Source organism: Saccopteryx bilineata, chromosome 2 (assembly GCF_036850765.1).
Source record: "Saccopteryx bilineata isolate mSacBil1 chromosome 2, mSacBil1_pri_phased_curated, whole genome shotgun sequence".
NCBI classification, from domain to species: domain Eukaryota; kingdom Metazoa; phylum Chordata; class Mammalia; order Chiroptera; family Emballonuridae; genus Saccopteryx; species Saccopteryx bilineata.
The window spans coordinates 146,198,371-146,218,534 of record NC_089491.1 but is presented as its reverse complement, the minus strand read 5'-3'; the positions used below and the strand labels follow the sequence as shown (position 1 = coordinate 146,218,534).

At 40.2% G+C, this 20,164-nt stretch overlaps 2 protein-coding genes across 16 annotated transcripts in view; one reads left to right on the top strand and one right to left on the bottom strand.

Moving 5' to 3' along the window:
• Nucleotides 1-3,098, bottom strand: part of PPHLN1 (periphilin 1) — a 185,469-nt gene extending 182,371 nt beyond the window's left edge. For 5 of the 9 annotated variants that reach the window (XM_066258134.1, XM_066258132.1, XM_066258135.1 and 2 more), the window contains exons 1-2: nucleotides 2,997-3,082; nucleotides 2,116-2,371 (exon numbers count right to left, since the gene is read on the bottom strand). Coding sequence is in view for 4 of the 9 variants with exons in the window: in XM_066258132.1 (XP_066114229.1) it covers nucleotides 2,116-2,155 (40 nt within the window). In the remaining 5 variants the exon portion in view is untranslated. Of the gene's footprint in view, nucleotides 1-2,115; nucleotides 2,372-2,996 lie in introns of all 9 variants that reach the window. The other 4 variants (XM_066258133.1, XM_066258139.1, XM_066258136.1 and 1 more) reach the window with 3 other exon arrangements.
• A 4-nt stretch (nucleotides 3,099-3,102) lies between these two features.
• On the top strand, nucleotides 3,103-19,585 carry ZCRB1 (zinc finger CCHC-type and RNA binding motif containing 1). 7 transcript variants are annotated; one of them, XM_066258142.1, is made up of 9 exons: nucleotides 3,103-3,301; nucleotides 4,314-4,399; nucleotides 6,975-7,016; nucleotides 8,878-9,020; nucleotides 11,645-11,756; nucleotides 13,527-13,634; nucleotides 17,727-17,839; nucleotides 17,933-18,008; nucleotides 18,811-19,585. In XM_066258142.1, exons 2-9 carry the CDS (start codon nucleotides 4,316-4,318, stop codon nucleotides 18,940-18,942), a joined length of 810 nt encoding a protein of 269 aa, XP_066114239.1. In that variant the 5' UTR covers nucleotides 3,103-3,301; nucleotides 4,314-4,315; the 3' UTR covers nucleotides 18,943-19,585. The 7 variants fall into 7 exon arrangements, with proteins under 7 accessions (XP_066114239.1, XP_066114241.1, XP_066114242.1 ...); XM_066258144.1 differs by lacking the exon at nucleotides 6,975-7,016; XM_066258145.1 differs by lacking the exon at nucleotides 8,878-9,020 and having other exon boundaries at nucleotides 6,988-7,016.
• Nucleotides 19,586-20,164: the final 579 nt, after the last annotated feature.

The following is a 20,164-nucleotide window of genomic DNA, read 5'->3' as shown; positions in this document are numbered from 1 at the left end:
GGCACAGCATACCAAAACACCAGAGAAGTTCAAAGCAGGCTTTTAAGCCTAGAAATAAGGTGAGGGGAAAAATGTCATTCCAGAAGATGAAGATGGCAGTAAACAAGATGGATTAGAAGAGAAATAGGTTAGAGAAAAGGAGACCACTGACTGCTTCATAATGGGACTTGGCAGTGTTGAAGTACTACATTCTCCACTAGTTTCACAAGTTATTTGACTTTTCAATGTTTTAAGGAAACTTTCTTTATAAGACCCACCATATTGTATTATGATCAAATAACTAAAATTACACAAGTATACAAAAATACCAGATATTTGCTTATATATGATATTTACAAATTTAAATCTTATTTCCCATCTAGATGGATATTAGTCTTAAATTGCCAGCATCCTTCCAGTCTTTTACTCCCCAGTTCCCCCTTTAAAAAATAAATTCAATTCATTTTGCTAATACATCATTCATAGCTTGAAGTTTCTCTGATTAAGAGTTCAAATAGATTATTAATTGTCACAAATCCAAACTTTTCTCTCCATACGCCCTCCTATCATTTCACTTAACCTCCTGTTCTCCCCAGAAGGGTCATGCATCCAGCCTCCTCACTGTGCCACAAAGCAACACACACTGCCCTGGAGTTGTCTAATTTCCCAAACTAGAACCTCTTTCCATTCTCTCATTCGACTTCCAACCATCCATCAAGGCCCAGTTCAAAATATATTACTCTCCACAAAACCCATTTCTAAACCCTACATCACTTAAAACAGAACCCAAACTGGTGATTGATAGGTCACATATGACTTGTGTTTAGCCTGTTTGTTTTTTTTCAATAAAATTTTATTCCATTGACAAAACTTAAAAACTGGAAAGAAAACCTTCAAAAAAAACCAGAAACCTGTATTTCTGACTTCTCTTGAAAAAACTGGATGCTCTGGCAACACTGGGATCATACAGTTACATAGCCACAGTGACCTGTAGCTGAGCAGATGACCCTTTTTGAATGGTTCTTACATGTTCAAGTCAGGAGTGAAAGTCAACTGCTTGACTTGTGCGAGCATCCTTGTAGCACTGCCATCTTTCAATAAGTACCTGACTGCCTATTAGGCACTGAAGTTACAAAAATAAATCACAAAATAAACAAGACAAATACAGTCCCTCACCCAAAGCTTACCTTAGCAGGAACAGCAGAGACAAGCAATTAGGATGCATGAGATAAGTGCTATGATAAGGAAAGTAGAGGGCACTTAGCACATGATTGTGTGTGGAAAACAGCTGTGTCAGGCTTTTTCACTGGTTTACCAGCTACCAGCACTTTGCCTAATTAGTGCGTGAGCAGGTGGCAGTGCCATGTGTATGGTCTATGCAAGGCTATAGGTACTTTCCCTCTGGGCGATTCTCCCAGATTGCTCTCCTGCCACTGCAAGGTGCAGTAGTCCTGAGCCCTTGCCCTTCACTGCGAAAAGCAGGTTTTCCTTTATTAGCTCTTTCCCTTTTTTGTTTATTCGCTTGCCTATCTTTGCAAGCCTCCAATAAATGGGTATGGCCCTATGCTTTCTGGCTCCTCAGTTCCTCTACTGTCTGCCGGAATTCAGTGAGAACTTGCCTGGTCTCAATAACCAGCATTACAGGTAGGATACCTAACTCTGCCTATGGGAAGTCCGGAAACACTCCTCAGAGAAAGTGACAGCTAAACTGATCTTTAGGAGGCGCAGAAAGTATCAAGAAAGAGGTCAGGTAAAATAAATGACACAAAGAGGAAAGAACTTTTGCAAAGACTCTGGAGGGAAGACAAAGTATTTTAAGGAAGTGAAATCAGTTCAATACGGCCAGAGCCATCACTGGACCTTAAAAGCAGATGTCATAGAAAGACTCAATTGAAAGGACTGAAGGGAAAAGCCAAGGGTTAGCTAATGTTAGGAGATGAAAGAGAATTTCCATAAAGTGATTGAATATGTAAAAGAGTTCATTAAGCAGGCAATAGAGGTTTCAGAGAGCACAGCTGTGTTAAAAAGTGAAATGCAGAAAAAAAGAAGGGAGAAGCAATAACAGCCTAAATCAAGAAAGGGGAAGCACAAAGCAGCATGAGGATGAGGGTGTAGTAGAAGACCAAAGGGGCTTACATCTTGGGCGGTAACCAAGGATAACAGGGATGCGAAGCATGGTAGTTTTGGCTAGCCACAAGTTTGCCAAGAGAATTAATCCCAGCGGTCCACTGGTGGACGCGGAGGCATTCAGGCCTCTCAAAATTCAGCAGCGCCCAGGTTGGATTGCACTTCGGTCTCTCTGTAAGACATCGGCTTCAGTCTGGATTGATTGTGCAGGCTCCAGGAAAGGCTCTGGGTTCCATGGAGTGGTTAGAGGCCTGGTCTGTGTGTGCTGGTGGGTAGAAGTTAAGTATAAAATACCTTGCATTATTTTCTGATTTTTCTATAGGAACACGGGCCTGTATACAACCTCTTAGAAAAAAAGCAGTGTATGCCCATTATAGTTTCACAAGGAGAAAAAAGGTCTCAAGAAGTTCAACATTTGTCCATACCAACACTCATGAGTCATTCCTGAATCCACGTCTCCCCAAGTTGATCTTGTTTCCCCAACTAGATTAAGATAGCCACCAGAAAAAAAAAAATGCCTGTTGCACACTTTTTTGTAGCTTTCAAAGCGCCTAACACCGAACTGGGTACGTCAAACACATCTAGTTTATTTACCGACTCCCTACCTAATATGGGGTCATCCAAGTTGCCTATTTCAGCCCCCTTTTTGTATATTAAGGAAGTAAAAAAGGCGAACAACATCTCAGACTTGACACTTTCCTTTATTCCAAACTCCACTGCGTCTGTCCTCCCTCAACCGCAGAGGCGTAATTGTTGCAAGAGTCAAATGCAGCGGGAGACTCAAAGTCACATCACGGAAAACGCCCACCTGCACTGCAGGCCCGCCGACCCCTACCCCCGCGCGTCCCCCGCGTCTCAGTCTACATGTCACAAAGGGAAAACACGCTCACCAACTCTGGGCAACCGCCAGTTTCCGTAAATGTGTTAGTCCGCTCTTCGCTGTTCTCCAGGTAGGAACTTCCGGCGCACGCAAGACGTCACAAAAGCTCCCGCCTCTCGGCCCGCTTCCGGCGCCCGGTCTCACGAGAGCCGGGAAGAGGCATCGCTGCTGCTACTTTCACGTCGGCGGCGGCTGACCCTTCCCAGCACCCGTGATGCCAAGGCTGCTGCGAGGGGTGAGGAAGAGTCGGGGTTGAGCCCCAGCTGACCCGAGAGCTCAAGCTCTGTGGATCTTCCGGGCCCGCCCCATCTGAAGGTAAACGCCTCCACGGCTGCGGCCTTCCCTCCTGCCGGCCTCTCCCGGGACCCGCCACCCTTTTTATTCCAGGACCTTTACCGTTAGTTGCCTTCGCACTTCTCACCAGAACGGCTGACGTGTGGAGAGTTTCAAACGGGAAACCTATCGCTGTTGTTTCTGAAGTTGTGTAAATAACTCCCCAAAGCATCCCGAATATCAAGCAGTTTTCCCATTACTGTACTTCGCGAGTTGGCACGCCTTCGAATCCCTGTTTTGCCATTGTGATAGTCGATACCGCTTTCTTAAATACATACATACCACACACGCTTTTTATTTAAACTTGGTTGAGCCAAATATAATTTTCAGATAATTTGCTGACTTTGTAAAATACCATGTGAAAATTATAGATTACATTAGTAAACTTACATATTCTTCAAGGCATTGAAACATGTTCATATAGTAAAATGTGTCATTTCATAATTTAGCAATAATTAAAAAATTAGTGATTCGAAAGAACTTTGGATCCATCAAAATGTGGGGCTAAAATTTTCTCTTAGTGCCACCCCAGAGAAAAACAAAGACAACCAGAAAGGTACCCAACCCTAGTATTAGTGAAAATCAATGGCTTAAGTTCTTTCTGAGGCCCCAGGCTCTTTCTGTTGTGTGCATGCAAAATATCATGCATGTCTGAAAGCACTTTTTACTCCTAGCTCTAGGAAGGGTTAAGAGTAGCCTCAGAATTTTTCCTTCATCTGTTTAAAACTCATCTCTCCATTCACACCATAGACCAGCACTGAAGGGGTTAGTGTGAAGAATCCCTTTGAAATAGGACCAGAAAACTCTGTGGTGTCTGAAGAAGTTCCTTAATCCACCCAGCTGCAGTCATTATTCTGAACTATGTATCTTACTAAGAAGTGAGGAAGGTGTATGAATCTGGCATAGTTAAATCGGTAATCGCCTGTATTGGTGTACTTGGAATGAAGAATACCTGGCTTAGATTGTTTTTGGGTGTGTTTGTTTTCCTTTTTAGAAATGAGTGGTGGATTGGCCCCAAGTAAAAGCACAGTGTATGTATCCAACTTGCCCTTTTCCCTGACCAACAATGACTTATACCGGGTAAGTAATTATTTTAGTGTTAGTATTGTTATCTTCTGAATTCTCTATTCATGAAACAGCTGTAGCTCAAGCAAACAGTTCTTGGCAAAATTTCTAAGTACAGTACAGTGTACTTAAGTCATTAATACCAAAGACCTCTATTGCAAACATGAGTAAGTGAAAATAAATTAGACAGGCATAATTTCCAAAGAGAATATGCAGTGATTTTATAGAGAATAACAAGTTCTTTATGAACACGAAACACACAGCTAGCATAATGAGATGGGAGCAGCTTGTAATGGGCTAATTTTTCCTGTTTGCGTACTTGGCCTTTGAAACTGGTAGTGGTGTAGAGGTTTTGGAGACAAGGGCTGATGGAAGCAAAGATCCCTTTCCTAACCCTCAAATTCTGAAGGTATCTTAATTTAAATATGTGGCAGAAACTGAACAGTTTAATAAATTTTGTTTTCAATTCAAGATAGAGATAATCAAGGGGGAGAAAGTCCCTTCCAACATCTTCTTTCACCTCCTTACTTTACAGACAACAAAGTTCCTGCAGAGCCTGTCCTGCAGATGAGTCCTAGAGAAAAGCTGGAAGGAATGACATGAATCCTTTCTTCCAAGTGTGTCCTCTTCTCTCGCTTCTTTGAATAGATGTTTTGGGGTTTTTTGTTTTGTTCTGTTCTAATTGATTTTTAGAGACAGGAGAGAGAAAGGGGAGGAGAAGCGAAAAGCAGTAGTAGTAGTTGCTTCCCAGATGTGCCTTGATCCGGCAAGCTGGTGGGGGGGGATGTTTCAAATTGGTGACCTCAAGTGTGTTTCAGGTCAATGCTTTATCCACTGCACCACCACAGGTCAGGCTTGAATAGATGTTAAGTGGAGAGATACTGCATAGAAGACACATTTTACTTAACTAAGATTGTTTGAATCCCAAAGAAGAGAGGAGAAAATGAACTTTAGCTTCCTTCCTTGTTACAAAATAGAGACATTTCTATATTTATTGAACATTTACTGTATGCTGAGCTCTCTTAGGGATACTAGAATCACATCAGTGAAAAAAAAGTTGAAAATCCTTCTTGGCTTTCACAATATAAAGATAGACAAACAATTATTGTTAAACAATTATTAAAAGGCCAATAATGTTATTTGTTAGATACAAAGTTAATGCTAAGATGTTACCTGCTAATGAGAAAATATAAAGCAGGAAAGGAGGATTATTAAATGTTAGGTTGGGAATGATGTGAAATTCACATGAATGGTCTAAAGCAGGGGTCCCCAAACTTTTTACACAGGGGCCAGTTCACTGTCCCTCAGACCATTGGAGGGCCGGACTATTAAAAAAACTATGAACAAATCCCTATGCACACTGCACATATCTTATTTTAAAGTAAAAAAAAACAAAACGGGAACAAATACAATATTTAAAATAAAGAACAGGTAAATTTAAATCAACAAACTGACCAATATTTCAATGGGAACTATGCTCCTCTCACTGACCACCAATGAAAGAGGTGCCCCTTCCAGAAGTGGGGCAGGGGCCGGATAAATGGCCTCAGGGGGCCGCATGTGGCCCGCGGGCCGTAGTTTGGGGACCCCTGGTCTAAAGCTTTGTTGAGAAGGTGACTTTTCTATAAAGACCTGAAGAAAGTAAGACATACCTGTGCAGATGTTTAGAGGATAGCATTTCAGGCACAGAGTAAATCAAGTGGAAGAAAAGGAGAAGCAGTCAGAGGTAAGCCCATGCAGGGGTGCCTTATAGCGCCTACATAGATAAGAGTAAGGAAATGAGAAGCTTTCTGAAAGTATTATATAGAAAGCTGTCTCTGTTGGTCTTCAGAATTGAGTATGGCTAGCACTGCAATCCAGTTATATCACATTCCAGTATTACACAAGTTAATCATAGAACTCAAATTTTATTATTATTGATTGTATATATTAATGTATTGTAAAAGACTTTTCTTAGAAGCATTATGTAATAGGAAATAGAAATAGGTGAGATTACTTAGGATAAAGGTGTAGAAGTAAAAGAGAAGAAAGAGCCAACTATAAAGTTCCACCTGCTTATTAAGGGTGGATAGAAGGAGACTGATGGGAATGGAATTTTCATTATAGCTGTCTTGTTTTATGTTTTGTTTTATAAGCAGTCTTAGGAACTGTCTTTTGAAACAGTGATTGCTTGAGTGAGTGGAACTAGGCTAAAAATAGTGATATTGCACAAGATTTATATTTGAAGTACAAGAGTTCTCTGGAGCTTTAATGGGATTGATAGTTGCCATGGATATACCACAGTAACACAGCAGCTGCAATGTGTGTGCCTACCATCTACCACCTATGAAAAGTGGGTTTTTTTCCCCTCTGTATGTATTCATTTGTCAGAAATGTAGGAATTGAGACAGATACCTATGGCTCCGATAACAAAATTAAGAATATTATTCTAGTCACTAAAAACAAACAAACAAAAATCTTGTAGAGTCTGCCTTAGAGACTAAAGGCTAAAATTTTTCATAAACTATAACAAAAAATGTAATCATTGTATACAACCTGAAAATTTAATGTTTCTGTATGATTTTAAATTAAATTGTAAGTTACTATGTAGTATTTTGTTTCAGATATTTTCCAAGTATGGCAAAGTTGTCAAGTAAGTATTTAAATCAAATTTTGAAATTTCATTTAAAAATTGGTCTGAATTTTCTTCTTTACTATTTTTTAATGGAAGTACTGTAGATTTACTATTTTTAATATAACAAAGTAAATAAAAATATACTGTTAACATTTTTATATATATTTAAGTCATTTTTCTATATATATTTAACAATATTTTAATACAAACAATTCTGTATATGCAATTTTGTTGTCTTTTTTAACTTGACATTATATGACAGATATCATTCCATGTACTTTAAAGATGTATCCTCATATTTAATAATTTCATGTTATTAATTTATATTATAATTTTTATTTATTTATTTATTTTTGGCAGTTTTCCAAAATGAGAAGCGAGGGGCGGGGGGCCAGCAGACAGACAGACTCCCGCATGCGCCCGACCGGGATACACCGGCATGCCCACCAGGGGGCGATGCTCTGCCCATCTGGACTGTTGCTGCACTATAACCAGAGTCATTCTAGCACCTGAGGTGGTGGCCATGGAGCCATCCTCAGCGCTTGGGCCAACTTTGCTCCCGTAGAGCCTTGGCTGCAGGAGGGGAAGAGAGAGATAGAGAGGAAGGAGAGAGGAAAGGGTGGAGAAGCAGATGGGCGCTTCTCCTGTGTGCCTTGGCTGGGAATCAAATCCGGAACTTCTACACACCGGGCCGACACCCTACCGTTGAGCCAGCCAGCCAGGGTCTATATCATAATTTTTTTTTTTTTTCATTTTTCTGAAGCTGGAAACAGGGAGAGACAGTCAGACAGACTCCCGCATGCGCCCAACCGGGATCCACCCGGCACGCCCACCATGGGGCGACGCTCTGCCCACCAGGGGGCGATGCTCTGCCCATTCTGGGCGTCGCCATGTTGCGACCAGAGCCACTCTAGCGCCTGAGGCAGAGGCCACAGAGCCATCCCCAGTGCCCGGGCCATCTTTGCTCCAATGGAGCCTTGGTTGCGGGAGGGGAAGAGAGAGACAGAGAGGAAAGCGCAGCGGAGGGGTGGAGAAGCAAATGGGCGCTTCTCCTGTGTGCCCTGGCCGGGAATCAAACCCGGGTCCTCTGCACGCTAGGCCGACGCTCTACCGCTGAGCCAACCGGCCAGGGCCATAATTTATTTTAACAACATAATTTCTGCCTGACTGGTGGTGGCACAGTAGATAGAGTGTTGACCTAGGAAGCTGAGGACCCAGGTTCAAAACCCATATTGCTGACTTGAGCACAGGCTCACTAGCTTGAGCCCAGGGTTGCCAGCTTGAGCGACCCCCATAATCACTGGCTTGAGCCCAAAAGTCACTGGTTTGAAGCCCAAGGTTGCTGGCTTGAGCAAGGGGTCACTGGTTCAGCTGGAGATCCCCCCTTGTCAAGGTACATATGAGAAGCAATCAGTGAACTAAAAGTGACGCAACTATGAGTTGACACTTCTCATCTCTCTTTCTTCTTGTCTCTTGCTTAAACAAAAAACTAAGCTATATGATTTCTTACCTTATTATTAAGAACTGAAACTGATTCTGTCATCTAATATAAGACATAAATTAAAGTCTCATATTTTGATGACTAGAAAGTACATTACCAAGCATACTATAAATGGATTATCATTTGTCAAACAAATGTAAATATTTAGAATGTTATTAGAATATACTTGTAAAATGTAAAAAAATTCAATGGTTAAACAAAGTGCTTATGAGACTGATGAATAGAACACATATTCTCTTTCATAAAAAGTTTAGATATTGTTGGAAAAACTGAAAACATACAGAAATGGTAGGGATGATTATATCAGTTGGGGCTGAGAAAAAGGTAATTTATTCTCATGTTTAATTCACTTTTAAAGATTTTATTTATTCATTTTAGAGAGAGGAGACAGAGAGAGAGAGAAGGGAGGGAGGAGCAGAAAGCATCAACTCCCATATGTGCCTTGACCAGGGAAGCCCAGGGTTTCGAACCAGCGACCTCAGTGTTCCAGGTCGACGCTTTTACCCACTGCGCCACCGCAGGTCAGGCTAATTCACTTTTAAACCACTTAACTATATTATAGGGCAAAGTAGTAAAAGAAAGATACTGTTATTTTATCTTATAACCAGTATATATTTTGGTGTAAATTTTAAGTCATATTTAAAATCCCAAGTGTTTAGAGTCTATTTATCTTTATTAGGTTTTCTTCTAGCTTTTGATAAATTCATGTTAAACAGAAGTTCATTTGCATCCTGAGGTTCACTTCTTTATTTAAAAATCTTCACAAATGCTTCTAGGTAAATATTTCGGTGTTCAGAATTTCAAAACAGCCATCATCATTAATCAAAACACTAATTATGAAAAAAAACTAGTAAGGATGATATATAACATTGAGCACATAAACACGCTTGTTATTGCTCTAGTCTCTTTACATGTATTATCATTAAATTCTGACAATTTATATTTAAGCTAAATATTATAAATACTTAGCTGATAATTATAAATGACAAAACTGAAGCACATACTAAACCTAAAATTATATTGCAAGTTTGTAATGAAGACAAGATTTAAATCCAGTAGTTTAATTCCAAAGCCTACTTCCTTAACCCTATTACTACCTTTTCTTTATCTGTCAGAATTACCAAATTATTTTCCATACAAATATATAATTATAAACCATGAGAATGCTATGAAGTTAAAGACATAGAATTATAAGCACCTATGAACAAGGAAGATAGTCTAGTCTAGATAGTCAAGGTAGATTTACCTAAGTCAGTATCCTTTTAGTTGAAACTTAAAGGCTGAGTAAAAGTTAAGTAGGCAAAAATAATGGAAAAAATGTGTGTGCCTACCATCTACCACATATGAAGAGTGGGGTTTTTTCCCCTCTGTATGTATTCATTTGTCAGAAATGTAGGAATTGAGACAGATACCTATGGCTCCAATAACAAAATTAAGAATATTATTCTAGTCACTAAAAACAAACATTTTGTGTAGCAGAAACAGCTTGTGTAAAGGCCCTGTGGCAAGAGAAAATAAAATGAGCCTGACTGGGCAGTGGTGCAGTGGAGCGTCAGACTGGGATGCGGATTCAAGACCCGAGGTCGCCTGCTTGAGCGAGGGCTCATCTGGTTTGAGCAAAAGCTCACCAGCTTGAGCCTAAGGTCGCTGGCTTGAGCAAGGGGTTACTCAGTCTGCTGAAGGCCCGCAGTCATGGCACGTATGAGAAAGCAATCAATGAACAATTAAGGTGTCGCAATGCGCAATGAAAAACTAATGATTGATGCTTCTAATCTCTCCGTTCCTGTCTGTCCCTGTCTATCCCTTTCTCTGACTCTCTCTCTGTCTCTGTAAATAGAAAAAAATTTTTTTTAAAAAAAGGAAATAAAGTGAGATCATGAAACAGAAAGAAGGCTGATGTGACTAATGATGAGTGAGTAAGATACCAAGATGGGTCCAGAGATGGAAGCAGGTTCCTAATCTTACCTCTTCGCCATGTTACCAGAAATTTGATTTTCATCCTAAAAACACCAGGAATCCATTAAAGAATTTTAAACAAGGGAGTCACATTGTCCTACAGCCTTTATATTATCAATGTTTAGTGCCTACATTTGCAACTAATTGACCGAATGACCACATGAATAAACATAGATGCATTCTTTTGAGAAACTACTTTCCCATTTGTATCTATCTTTTTGTTTTAACATATTGAGCTAGGCTTAATAAAGATGACCTTTTTTTAAGATTTTTTAAAAATTTCTTGATTTTAGAGGGAGAGAGAGGGAGCGAGATTTTAGTTGCTTTACTTTAGTTGTTCGTTGATTGCTTCTCATATGTGCCTTGACCAGGCAAGCCCAGGGTGTTGAACTGGGACCTCAACATTCCAGATCAACACTCTATCCACTGCACCACCACAGGTCAGGTTAGAGACAACTTTAAAAAAGTTTTTACTAAAATACATGAAATGAGGCATGGTTTTTAATAAATAGATTTCAGAAGAGGCTAGCAGAAAGGAGGAAAAAGTATTTCTAGTTAAAGAAAATAGTTCACCTTGTACCCACCCTATTCCAGACTTGGAATCAGCCATTTTTTCCAAAGGGCCCTGTTGAACATTGCTTTTGAAACTATATTTAATGATGAATTATGAAGGGTCAAAAGGACTGAGAATGTGTAAAGCACCATCCCTATCTCTTAGGCACTTTTGGTGGTATAGTTAAGAACCACAGAGTTGTAGATTCTTTAAAAGAATTTAAAGAAAATAGAATCAAAAACCGAGAAAAAAATAAGTCATTTTTCTTTTTATGTAGAAGAGAATACCTCAGTTTTGTTTTTCTAAAGAGTGAGAGTTAGCAAAAGAATTATGCTTACTCTTTGAGATTTCATTGTCTCTGTAATCTACTCCACTTTTGTGCCTCTGATTACAGTTTGATTTATGAGATACTCCTAATCATACCTGTGTTCACTAGTGTTAAATCAGTATTACACTTTCTTGTTTCCAATCTTGATATCCCATGACTTTGAAAAGATAACTATTTGTCAACATATTAATTTCTCTTACTCTAAATCTTCTGTTAGCTGTTTTTAATACTTGGATCTTCCAGGTAATTATTTAATGTTTTATTTATTCCTGCTTCATTAATTTTAACTATTTGTTCTATGCTTTAAGGGTTACTATAATGAAAGATAAAGATACCAGGAAGAGTAAAGGTGTTGCATTTATTTTATTTTTGGATAAAGACTCTGCACAAAACTGTACCAGGGCAATAAACAACAAACAGGTAAGCCAGGCATTCCCAACCAGGTTTTTAAGTTAAAAGCTATTGTGCTCATCCAGACCAAAAATATGGGGATATAGTGGGTAGGCAAGTCTGAGGAATAGCAGTAGATTCTGAGGTTATTTAACTTATGGGAAAGAAAAGATGTCAAAACTGTACTGGGGGGCCTGGCTGCTTGGCTCAGTGGTAGAGCGTCAGCCTGGTATGTGGATGTCCTGGGTTTAATTCTTGGTTGGGGCACAGAAGAGAAGCGCCCATCTACTTCTCCACCCTTCCCCCTCGCTTCTCTTCCTCTCTTTCTCTCTCTTCCTCTCTCTCCCTTTTTTCCTCTCTCTTTCTCTCTCCCTCTCTCCCCTTCCTGCAGCCATGGCTCAATTGTGCAAATTGGCCCCGGGTGCTGAAGATGGCACCATGGCCTCTGCTTCAGGCACTAAGAAGAGCTCGGTTGCTGAGCAGCAGAGCAACACCCCCTAGTGGCCTTGTCGGGTGGATCCCAGTCAGGACTCACATGAGCGTCTATCTCTGCGTCCCCTCCTCTCACTGAATTTAAAAAAAAAAACTGGGCCTGACCTGTGGTGGCGCAGTGGCTAAAGCATTGACCTGGAACACTGAGGTTGCCGGTTCAAAACCCTGGGCTTGCCTGGTCAAGGCATATATGGGAGTTGATGCTTCCTGCTCCTCCCCCCTTTCTCTCTCTCTCTCTCTCTCTCTCTCTCATTCTAACTCTCTCTCCTCTCTAAAATGAATAAATTTTTTAAAAATTAAAAAAAAAACTGTACTGGGTTCCCAAAATATTTGTAGAATAAGGAATAAGAACCTATTCTATGGCCCTGGCCGGTTGGCTCAGCGGTAGGGCGTCGGCCTGGCGTGCGGGAGACCCGGGTTCGATTCCTGGCCAGGGCACATAGGAGAAGCGCCCATTTGCTTCTCCATACCCCCCCCCTCCTTCCTCTCTGTCTCTCTCTTCCCCTCCCGCAGCCAAGGCTCCATTGGAGCAATGATGGCCTGGGCGCTGGGGATGGCTCCTTGGCCTCTGCCCCAGGTGCAAGAGTGCCTCTGGTCGCAATGGAGTGACACCCCGGAGGGGCAGAGCATCGCCCCCTGGTGGGCAGAGCGTCGCCCCTGGTGGGCGTGCCAGGTTGATCCTGGTCGGGCACATGCGGGAGTCTGTCTGACTGTCTCTCCCCGTTTCTAGCTTCAGAAAAATACAAAAAAAAAAAAAAAAAAAAAAAGAACCTATTCTACAGGATAGAATTTGTCACATCTAAATAGCCAATTGGGCCCTGGCCGGTTGGCTCAGTGGTAGAGCGTTGGCCTGGTGTGCAGAAGTCCCAGGTTCGATTCCCGGCCAGGGCACACAGGAGAGGCGCCCATCTGCTTCTCCACCCCTCCCCCTCTCCTTCCTCTCTGTCTCTTCCCCTCCCGCAGCCAAGGCTCCATTGGAGCAAAGATGGCCCGGGTGCTGGGAATGGCTCCATGTCCTTTGCCTCAGGTGCTAGAGTGGCTCTGGTCGCAACAGAGCGACGCTCTGGATGGGCAGAGCATTGCCCCCTGGTGGGCATGCTGGGTGGATCCCGGTTGGGCGAATGCGGGAGTCTGTCTGACTGCCTCCCTGTTTCCAGCTTCAGAAAGATACAAAAAAATAAATAGCCAATTGCTAAAAATAACCTAAAAAATAAAATGGAATTGAAGATTTGAGGAAATGGTATCAAATACCTAGGTTTAGGTTTCAATGAATATATCTTTCTGCTTTTATGTTCTTCTCTGGTTTAGTTATTTGGTAGAGTGATAAAAGCAAGCATTGCTATTGACAATGGAAGAGCAGCTGAGTTCATCCGAAGACGAAACTACTTTGATAAATCTAAGTGTTATGAGTGTGGGGTGAGTATACCTAAAACTTAATGTAATTTTCCATAGTTTAAGGTATTCTTCACATCAGTGTTTTATCTGTGCTCTCCAAAACATCTGGCAGGCTAAAACCAGGTTATGAAAGTTGTTTTAATTTGGGACTGTAGACTCATCTAAGTAAAAATTGAAATGTAGTGTGTAAAGATAATCTGAGTTGGGTGAGATGGAGTGGTATTTTCTCCAGTTTTTAAATCTCTGAGAAGTGTTAAACAATGCTGACTATTTATATAAATTATATTATTGTCTTGAAAGATTTCAGTGACCCATAAATATCTATGTTAATAGGATATTGCCTGTTTTTATAATATATATTTTACCAATGTTTAAGCATCACAGTTCAGTATAAACATTAATCATATGACCTATCCTCTATGAAATACTGTGTTTTAAAAGTTGTGGTTTTCTCCTGTTAGTACTGCTAATGATTTATCCTATTCATACTGTTAATGTTTTATAACTGAAGTAGATGATTTTCTTATCTAGTTCTCACCATCTATTAACCATTTAATCTTTTTGGTAATAAAGATATATATATGGCCACAGAGCAATTTTACATAAGGCCAATAATGGTACCAAGAGACTTTCAGTCGGTTCTCATTGTTTTCATTTTCCAAATGCCTATATAAAATACTTATAAACAGGGTCTAGGGGTATTAATGGAGAACTGGGCAGAGACATTGTCCTGGCTACAAAATCATGTGGAAGACACAAGGAAATAGGTTGGCATCCTTTCTACCTCTGCCAAACCCTAACTCTTCACCTCCATGGATGAAGGGGGGGGGGGGGGGGGAGGAGTCAGGGAAAGGAAAGGAAGGAAAGGGAATGCAAGGGCCCTGAGTACATTCAGTCAAGTCCTGTAATTCTAATATATCTTAAGTTAATGTTTCAAAAACTGTTCCAGAGTCCTGAGTTTTATTTTTAAAAGGGAGAAGGGAGAAGTGGGGAACAGTTTCAGTGCTTTTCAACCTTTTTACACTTAGGGACTGGTGAAAATAGGAGAACTATTTTTGGGACCACTAAGGCAGAAATCACCCTGAGCATAAACGAATTCAACTAAGACCATTGGGTCTATAATCTTTTTTTTTTTTTTTTTTTTGTATTTTTCTGAAACTAGAAATGGGGAGAGACAGTCAGACAGACTCCGGCATGCGCCCTACGGGGATCCACCCGGCACGCCCACCAGGGGCGATGCTCTGCCCACCAGAGGGCGATGTTCTGCCCCTCCGGGGTGTCGCTCTGCCGCGACCAGAGCCACTCTAGCGCCTGGGGCAGAGGCCAAGGAGCCATCCCCAGCGCCCGGGCCTTGGCTGCGGGAGGGGAAGAGAGAGACAGAGAGGAAGGAGGGGGTGGGGGTGGAGAAGCAAATGGGCGCTTCTCCTATGTGCCCTGGCCGGGAATCGAATACGGGTCCCCCGCACGCCAGGCCGACGCTCTACCGCTGAGCCAACCGGCCAGGGCCGGGTCTATAATCTTAACATCAGGGTGGTTAATTTCTACACAGATGGCATGAAATTTCTGGCGGACCGGTCTGTGAACCGGAAGTTAAAAAACACTGAAGTAGATGAGTATGTATCCTCTTATTCACAACAAGTACTAAATAGTCTGAAAAGTCCTAGATGAATCTTTTTTTTTTTTTAAGTGAGAAGAGGGGAGAGGAGATAGACTCCCACATGTACCCCAACCGGGATCCACCCAGCAACCCCTTTCTGGGGGTGATTCTTGAAACAGCCGAGGTCTAGATGAATCTTTTTTTCATTTTGTTTTATGAAGGCATAGATTTATTATATTATGCTTTGTACATTTTTATTTTTCTTAAAAATTTCCCACTCAGAAGATCTATTTACATTCATTAACCTGTATTTTCCCAAAATGACTTCAATGTTAAATGTTTTTTAAAAATATGGGATATGTTAGTATTTTCCAGTTTATCCTTATTTCAAAAGCAGTTTGGAAAATGCTTCCCTAAGTACATTTTCTCAGCAGTTTATTTACAATTACACCTGTTCAGTTCAGCCATGTCCCCAGGTATAAAAAAAACACAGTCTTTTTGATGTATTGTTAAATATTCTTGAAAGCATGATTATTTTTCTTTTCTATTCTGATCCTGGTCCAACCTTTTCTCTTGGCTCAATTACACCTCACTCTCACATATTACTTCTTAAATGTATTTTAGTGAGTTAATATGCATGTTATAGTACCTTTTCTTTTCTTTTTTTATTTTTAAGTGAGTAGCAGGGAGGCAGACACAGACTCCCACGTGCACCCAGACCAGGATACACCTGGCAAGCCAGGTGTATGCTCTCTCCACCTAGGCCTCTGCTCCATTGCTTGGCAATGAGCTATTTTAGCATCTAAGATGAGGCCAGGGAGCCATCTTCAGCACCCTGGGCCAACTTTGCTCAAACCATTTGAGCCATGACTGCAGGAAAGGAAGAGAAAGAGAGATAGAGAAGGGTGGGAGGAGTGGAGAAGCAGATGGTCGCTCCCTCCTGTATGCCCTTACTGGAATCAAATCCGGGAAGTCCACACACTGGGCCAATACTTTACCACTGAGTCAACCAGCCGGGGCTATGGTACATTTTCTTATGCTGTACAACTGTATATTATGGCTAAATATAATATTTTTTCTTTGTATTTTTCCAAAGTGTGAAGGAGGTGGCAGCAGACAGACACCCGCATGCATCTGACTTGGATCCACCTGGCATGCCCACTAGAAAGCAATGATCTGCCCATCAGGGGCGTTGCTCTGCTGCAACTGGAGTCATTCTAGCACCTGAGGCAGAGGCCATGGAGCCATCCTCAGCGCCCAGGCCAACTTTGCTCCAATGGAGCCTCGGCTGCAGGAGGGGAAGAGAGAGACAGAGAGAAAGGAGAGGGGAAAGGGTAGAGAAGCAGATGGGCACTTCCTCTGTGTGCCCTCGCCAGAATCAAACCCAGGTCTTTCACACACAGGGCTGATGCTCTACCACTGCGCCAACCAGCCAGACCCTGGCTAAATATAATTTTATGACTAGTCCTATACTGTCAAATATGAATATTATGTAAGCCACACATGTAATTTTAAATTTTCTAGTAGTCACATTAAATTATAAAAAGGTGGCTTTTAAATCTTTTACTTAACCCACTATATGCCTAAAATAATATCACCCAAACTATTGTAATTAATATTTTTAAAAATTAAGATAGTTTACACTCTTTTTTTATATTGTCTACGAAATCCTGTATGTATTTTATCTTTATAGTGCAGATCAATTCAACAGGTTCTCACTAACCACAAAAGAATTATGGCTCGCCCTGACCAAATAGCGTGGTTGGTTAGAGCATCATCCAGAAGCACAGAATTTGCTGGTTCAATCCCCAGTCAGGGCACATACAGGAATAGATCAATGCTCCTGTCCCTCCCTCATTCTTTCTCTCCCTCTCTCCCTCCCTCTCCCTCCCTTTCCCTCCCTTTCTCTCTCTCTAAAATCTATAAAATAAACATTAGAAAAAACTGTGGCAGCCCCGGCCAATTGGGTCAGTGGGTAGAGCGTCAGCCTAGAGGGTGGGCGACACAGGTTTGATCCCTGGTCAGGGCACACATGAGAAGCAACCATCTGCTCTCGTCCCTTCCCTCTCCCCCTTCTCTCTCCTCTTCTCACACCCAGTGGCTTGATTGGTTTGTGCATTGGTCCCAGGCACTGAGGATAGCTCAGTTGATTCGATCATCAGCCCCAGATGGGGGTTGCTGAGTGGATCCCAATCTGGACGCATGCAGGAGTCTGTCCAACTCCCTTCCTCTCACTTAGAAAACAAACCAAAACAGAAACAGAACTTTATGTTTTCCATTTGTTTTTCAAACAATGTTAAGCAACCACTGGGAAGTTAGTAATAGTTTTGTCCCAATTTTATCAAATAATAACAAAATCTTTACATTTAAGGTGGACAGTTCGTTTACATTTTGAATTGTTTTCTGTCATGAATCTTGATATTTAAAGTGCCAAACCACTTTAGTTTGGGGGAAAGTTTCTGTTAATAACACAACAAATATTGTATTTTTCCTCTTTTTTCTATGCTAAACAAAAGGAAAGTGGACACTTAAGTTATGCCTGTCCTAAAAATATGCTTGGAGAACGTGAACCTCCAAAGAAGAAAGAGAAAAAGAAAAAACAGAAAATTCCTGAACCAGAAGAAGAAATGTATGTATATCTACTCTTACTAAATACATTATAGGGTTGCTTCTGTCTTTTTATTATTGGTTAAGTTCATTCTGATTTTTTATTATTATTTAGTGAAGAAGTAGAAGAAAGTGAAGATGAAGGGGAAGATCCTGCTCTTGACAGCCTCAGTCAGGCCATTGCTTTTCAGGTACAAAGTAGTTCTTGTAAAAGGCACCCTGCCATAGCTGTCTTGGATTAACAGTGTTCTGTTCCTTGCATACATTACTGATCGCCTCCATGTGGCAACCTGTCTTTCCCCTTCACCTCCTGAACTTCAGGAGACAGGCTATTTCTGTCCAGTCTTGAGAACAGTGAGCTAGAGTTCTTATTGGCTCTTTCTGGATTCTAAGAGCCCCACTACACGTTTAATATCTTAATTTGTTTTCACTGTAGAACTGAGCAGAATTATTTGATTAGAGTCAGTTTGTCCCAACAGAGAAGATTTTATTAAATATATATATTGAAATGATATTTTTGAAAAGAAGCTTCACTTCAAAACAAAACTAAAAACATATTTGTGACCACGAAAGATCCTAGTACAAATATTAGAAACAGTTTTTGAAGAAAAGTACATAAACTCCTAATTTTTATATAACCAAGTATTTTGTTTTAATGTAGTTGATACATACATGTATATATTAATTTATTTTTCTTTTTAACTAACTAATATTCCCACCTCCAGCAGGAATGGAAAGTAGGCTTCATTTCCTGCACCTGTTCATTAGTAGAATTTGCCTACAATAATTTTGAGTTCCATGGTAACACAGGGCTACAACTCAGGGGTGAGGTAGGAGTGTCCTGATGGAGTAGAATTGTTCGCATGGACTGGGAGGGTAAGCAAGGTTGGCACTGTGGTGTTTTTGCATTGTTTTGAATTAATGCACCATAAATAATATTAAACAAGTTCCTTGTTTTCTTTTGTTTTATTTGTTTTCTGACTTACATTACAGCAAGCCAAAATTGAAGAAGAGCAAAAAAAATGGAAACCCAGTTCAGGGGGTCCCTCAACATCGGATGATTCAAGACGCCCAAGGATAAAGAAAAGCACATATTTCAGTGATGAAGAAGAACTTAGTGATTAAAATTATATTTATTATGTAAATATCATTTAAAATCTTGTTTTAATCTTAGAGTACCAACTTCTGTTGGGACTAAAGATTACTTTTAGTATTTGAGCATAAGAATACCACATAATTTTTTACTATAAAATAGGATATTAAAAAGAAATTTTAAAGTACCAGGTATGTCCCAAGTAAAATATCTTGCCTTAGCAGGGTATTAAAAATAAAGATTTGCTGCCCTGGCCAGTTAGCTCAGTTAGTTAGAGCATCATTCCAAGATTGCAGGTTCGATCCCAGTCAGGACACATACAAAAATCAACCAATGAAGGCATAAAAAGGTGGAAAAACAAATCAGTCTTTCTCTTTCTCTTTCTCTCCCTTCCTCTCTGATATCAATAGAAATAAAATTTCAAAATAAGTATTGGCTCATAGTCATTAATCTTGGAAACAATTTATTTAAATAAAAAAGAAAATAGTAATGCTGTTGTTATCCCAAGAATTATATTAAAAAGATTTGTTTGAAAAGTCATTATAGTTTATTCATCTGATTAGTTTACATGAGGACTTTTAAATTTTCATCTGTAAAAGCTTCGTAAAGACTGTGAAAAAGTTGATTTATTGTTATTAAATGTTATTAAAATTTTCAAGAGAATTTTGTTCTAAATATGGGTGTTTTGTCACCTTATTTCTATTAGCTTTATCCCAATCTGGATTAATCTGCCTTGTCTTTGGCACTAAGTTCCATTCCACAGAAGCAGCTAACTTCTTTATGTTTCTTTTTGTATATACATGTTTTTCTAAATAAAATACATATATTTTTGCCACTTAATTCCTAAAGGTATAAAAGAGGATTTTTCACACTCCTGTATTTCCCACTGCCCTTCTCCAGCTTCTCAATATGGTATATCAAAATGTTTGGTTAAGTCCATATTTATTTTTTATTTGATGACCATGTAAATACTGTTCACTTCTGAGCTAATATGTGTGCTGTGATTACATTTTACTTAGAATTAATAATTGTCTCATTTTTATATGTGTTACATGTCTTTCCATTCACAACTAAAACTTCCCATGCCTTCTGTAAATAATTATATGGGAATGGGATTATGGAGCCTTTAATTTTCTACTTTGTGTATTTCTATTGTGTTTACTGTTTAAAAGAACACCCATTTATTAGTTTATTTTAAATAACTAAAAGCAATAAAAATATTTCCACTTTGAAAAGTACCAAGGCGATAAAAGT

What these genes read in the sequence shown, in the direction of transcription:
- ZCRB1 (XM_066258142.1), top strand. Translation starts at nt 4,316, where the DNA reads ATGAGTGGTGGATTGGCCCCAAGTAAAAGCACAGTGTATGTATCCAAC. An exon ending in CCAACAATGACTTATACCGG is followed by an intron (nt 4,400 to 6,974) that starts GTAAGTAATTAT and finishes GTTACTATGTAG; the next exon opens with TATTTTGTTTCAGATATTTT. An exon ending in TACCCACTGCGCCACCGCAG is followed by an intron (nt 9,021 to 11,644) that starts GTCAGGCTAATT and finishes CTATGCTTTAAG; the next exon opens with GGTTACTATAATGAAAGATA.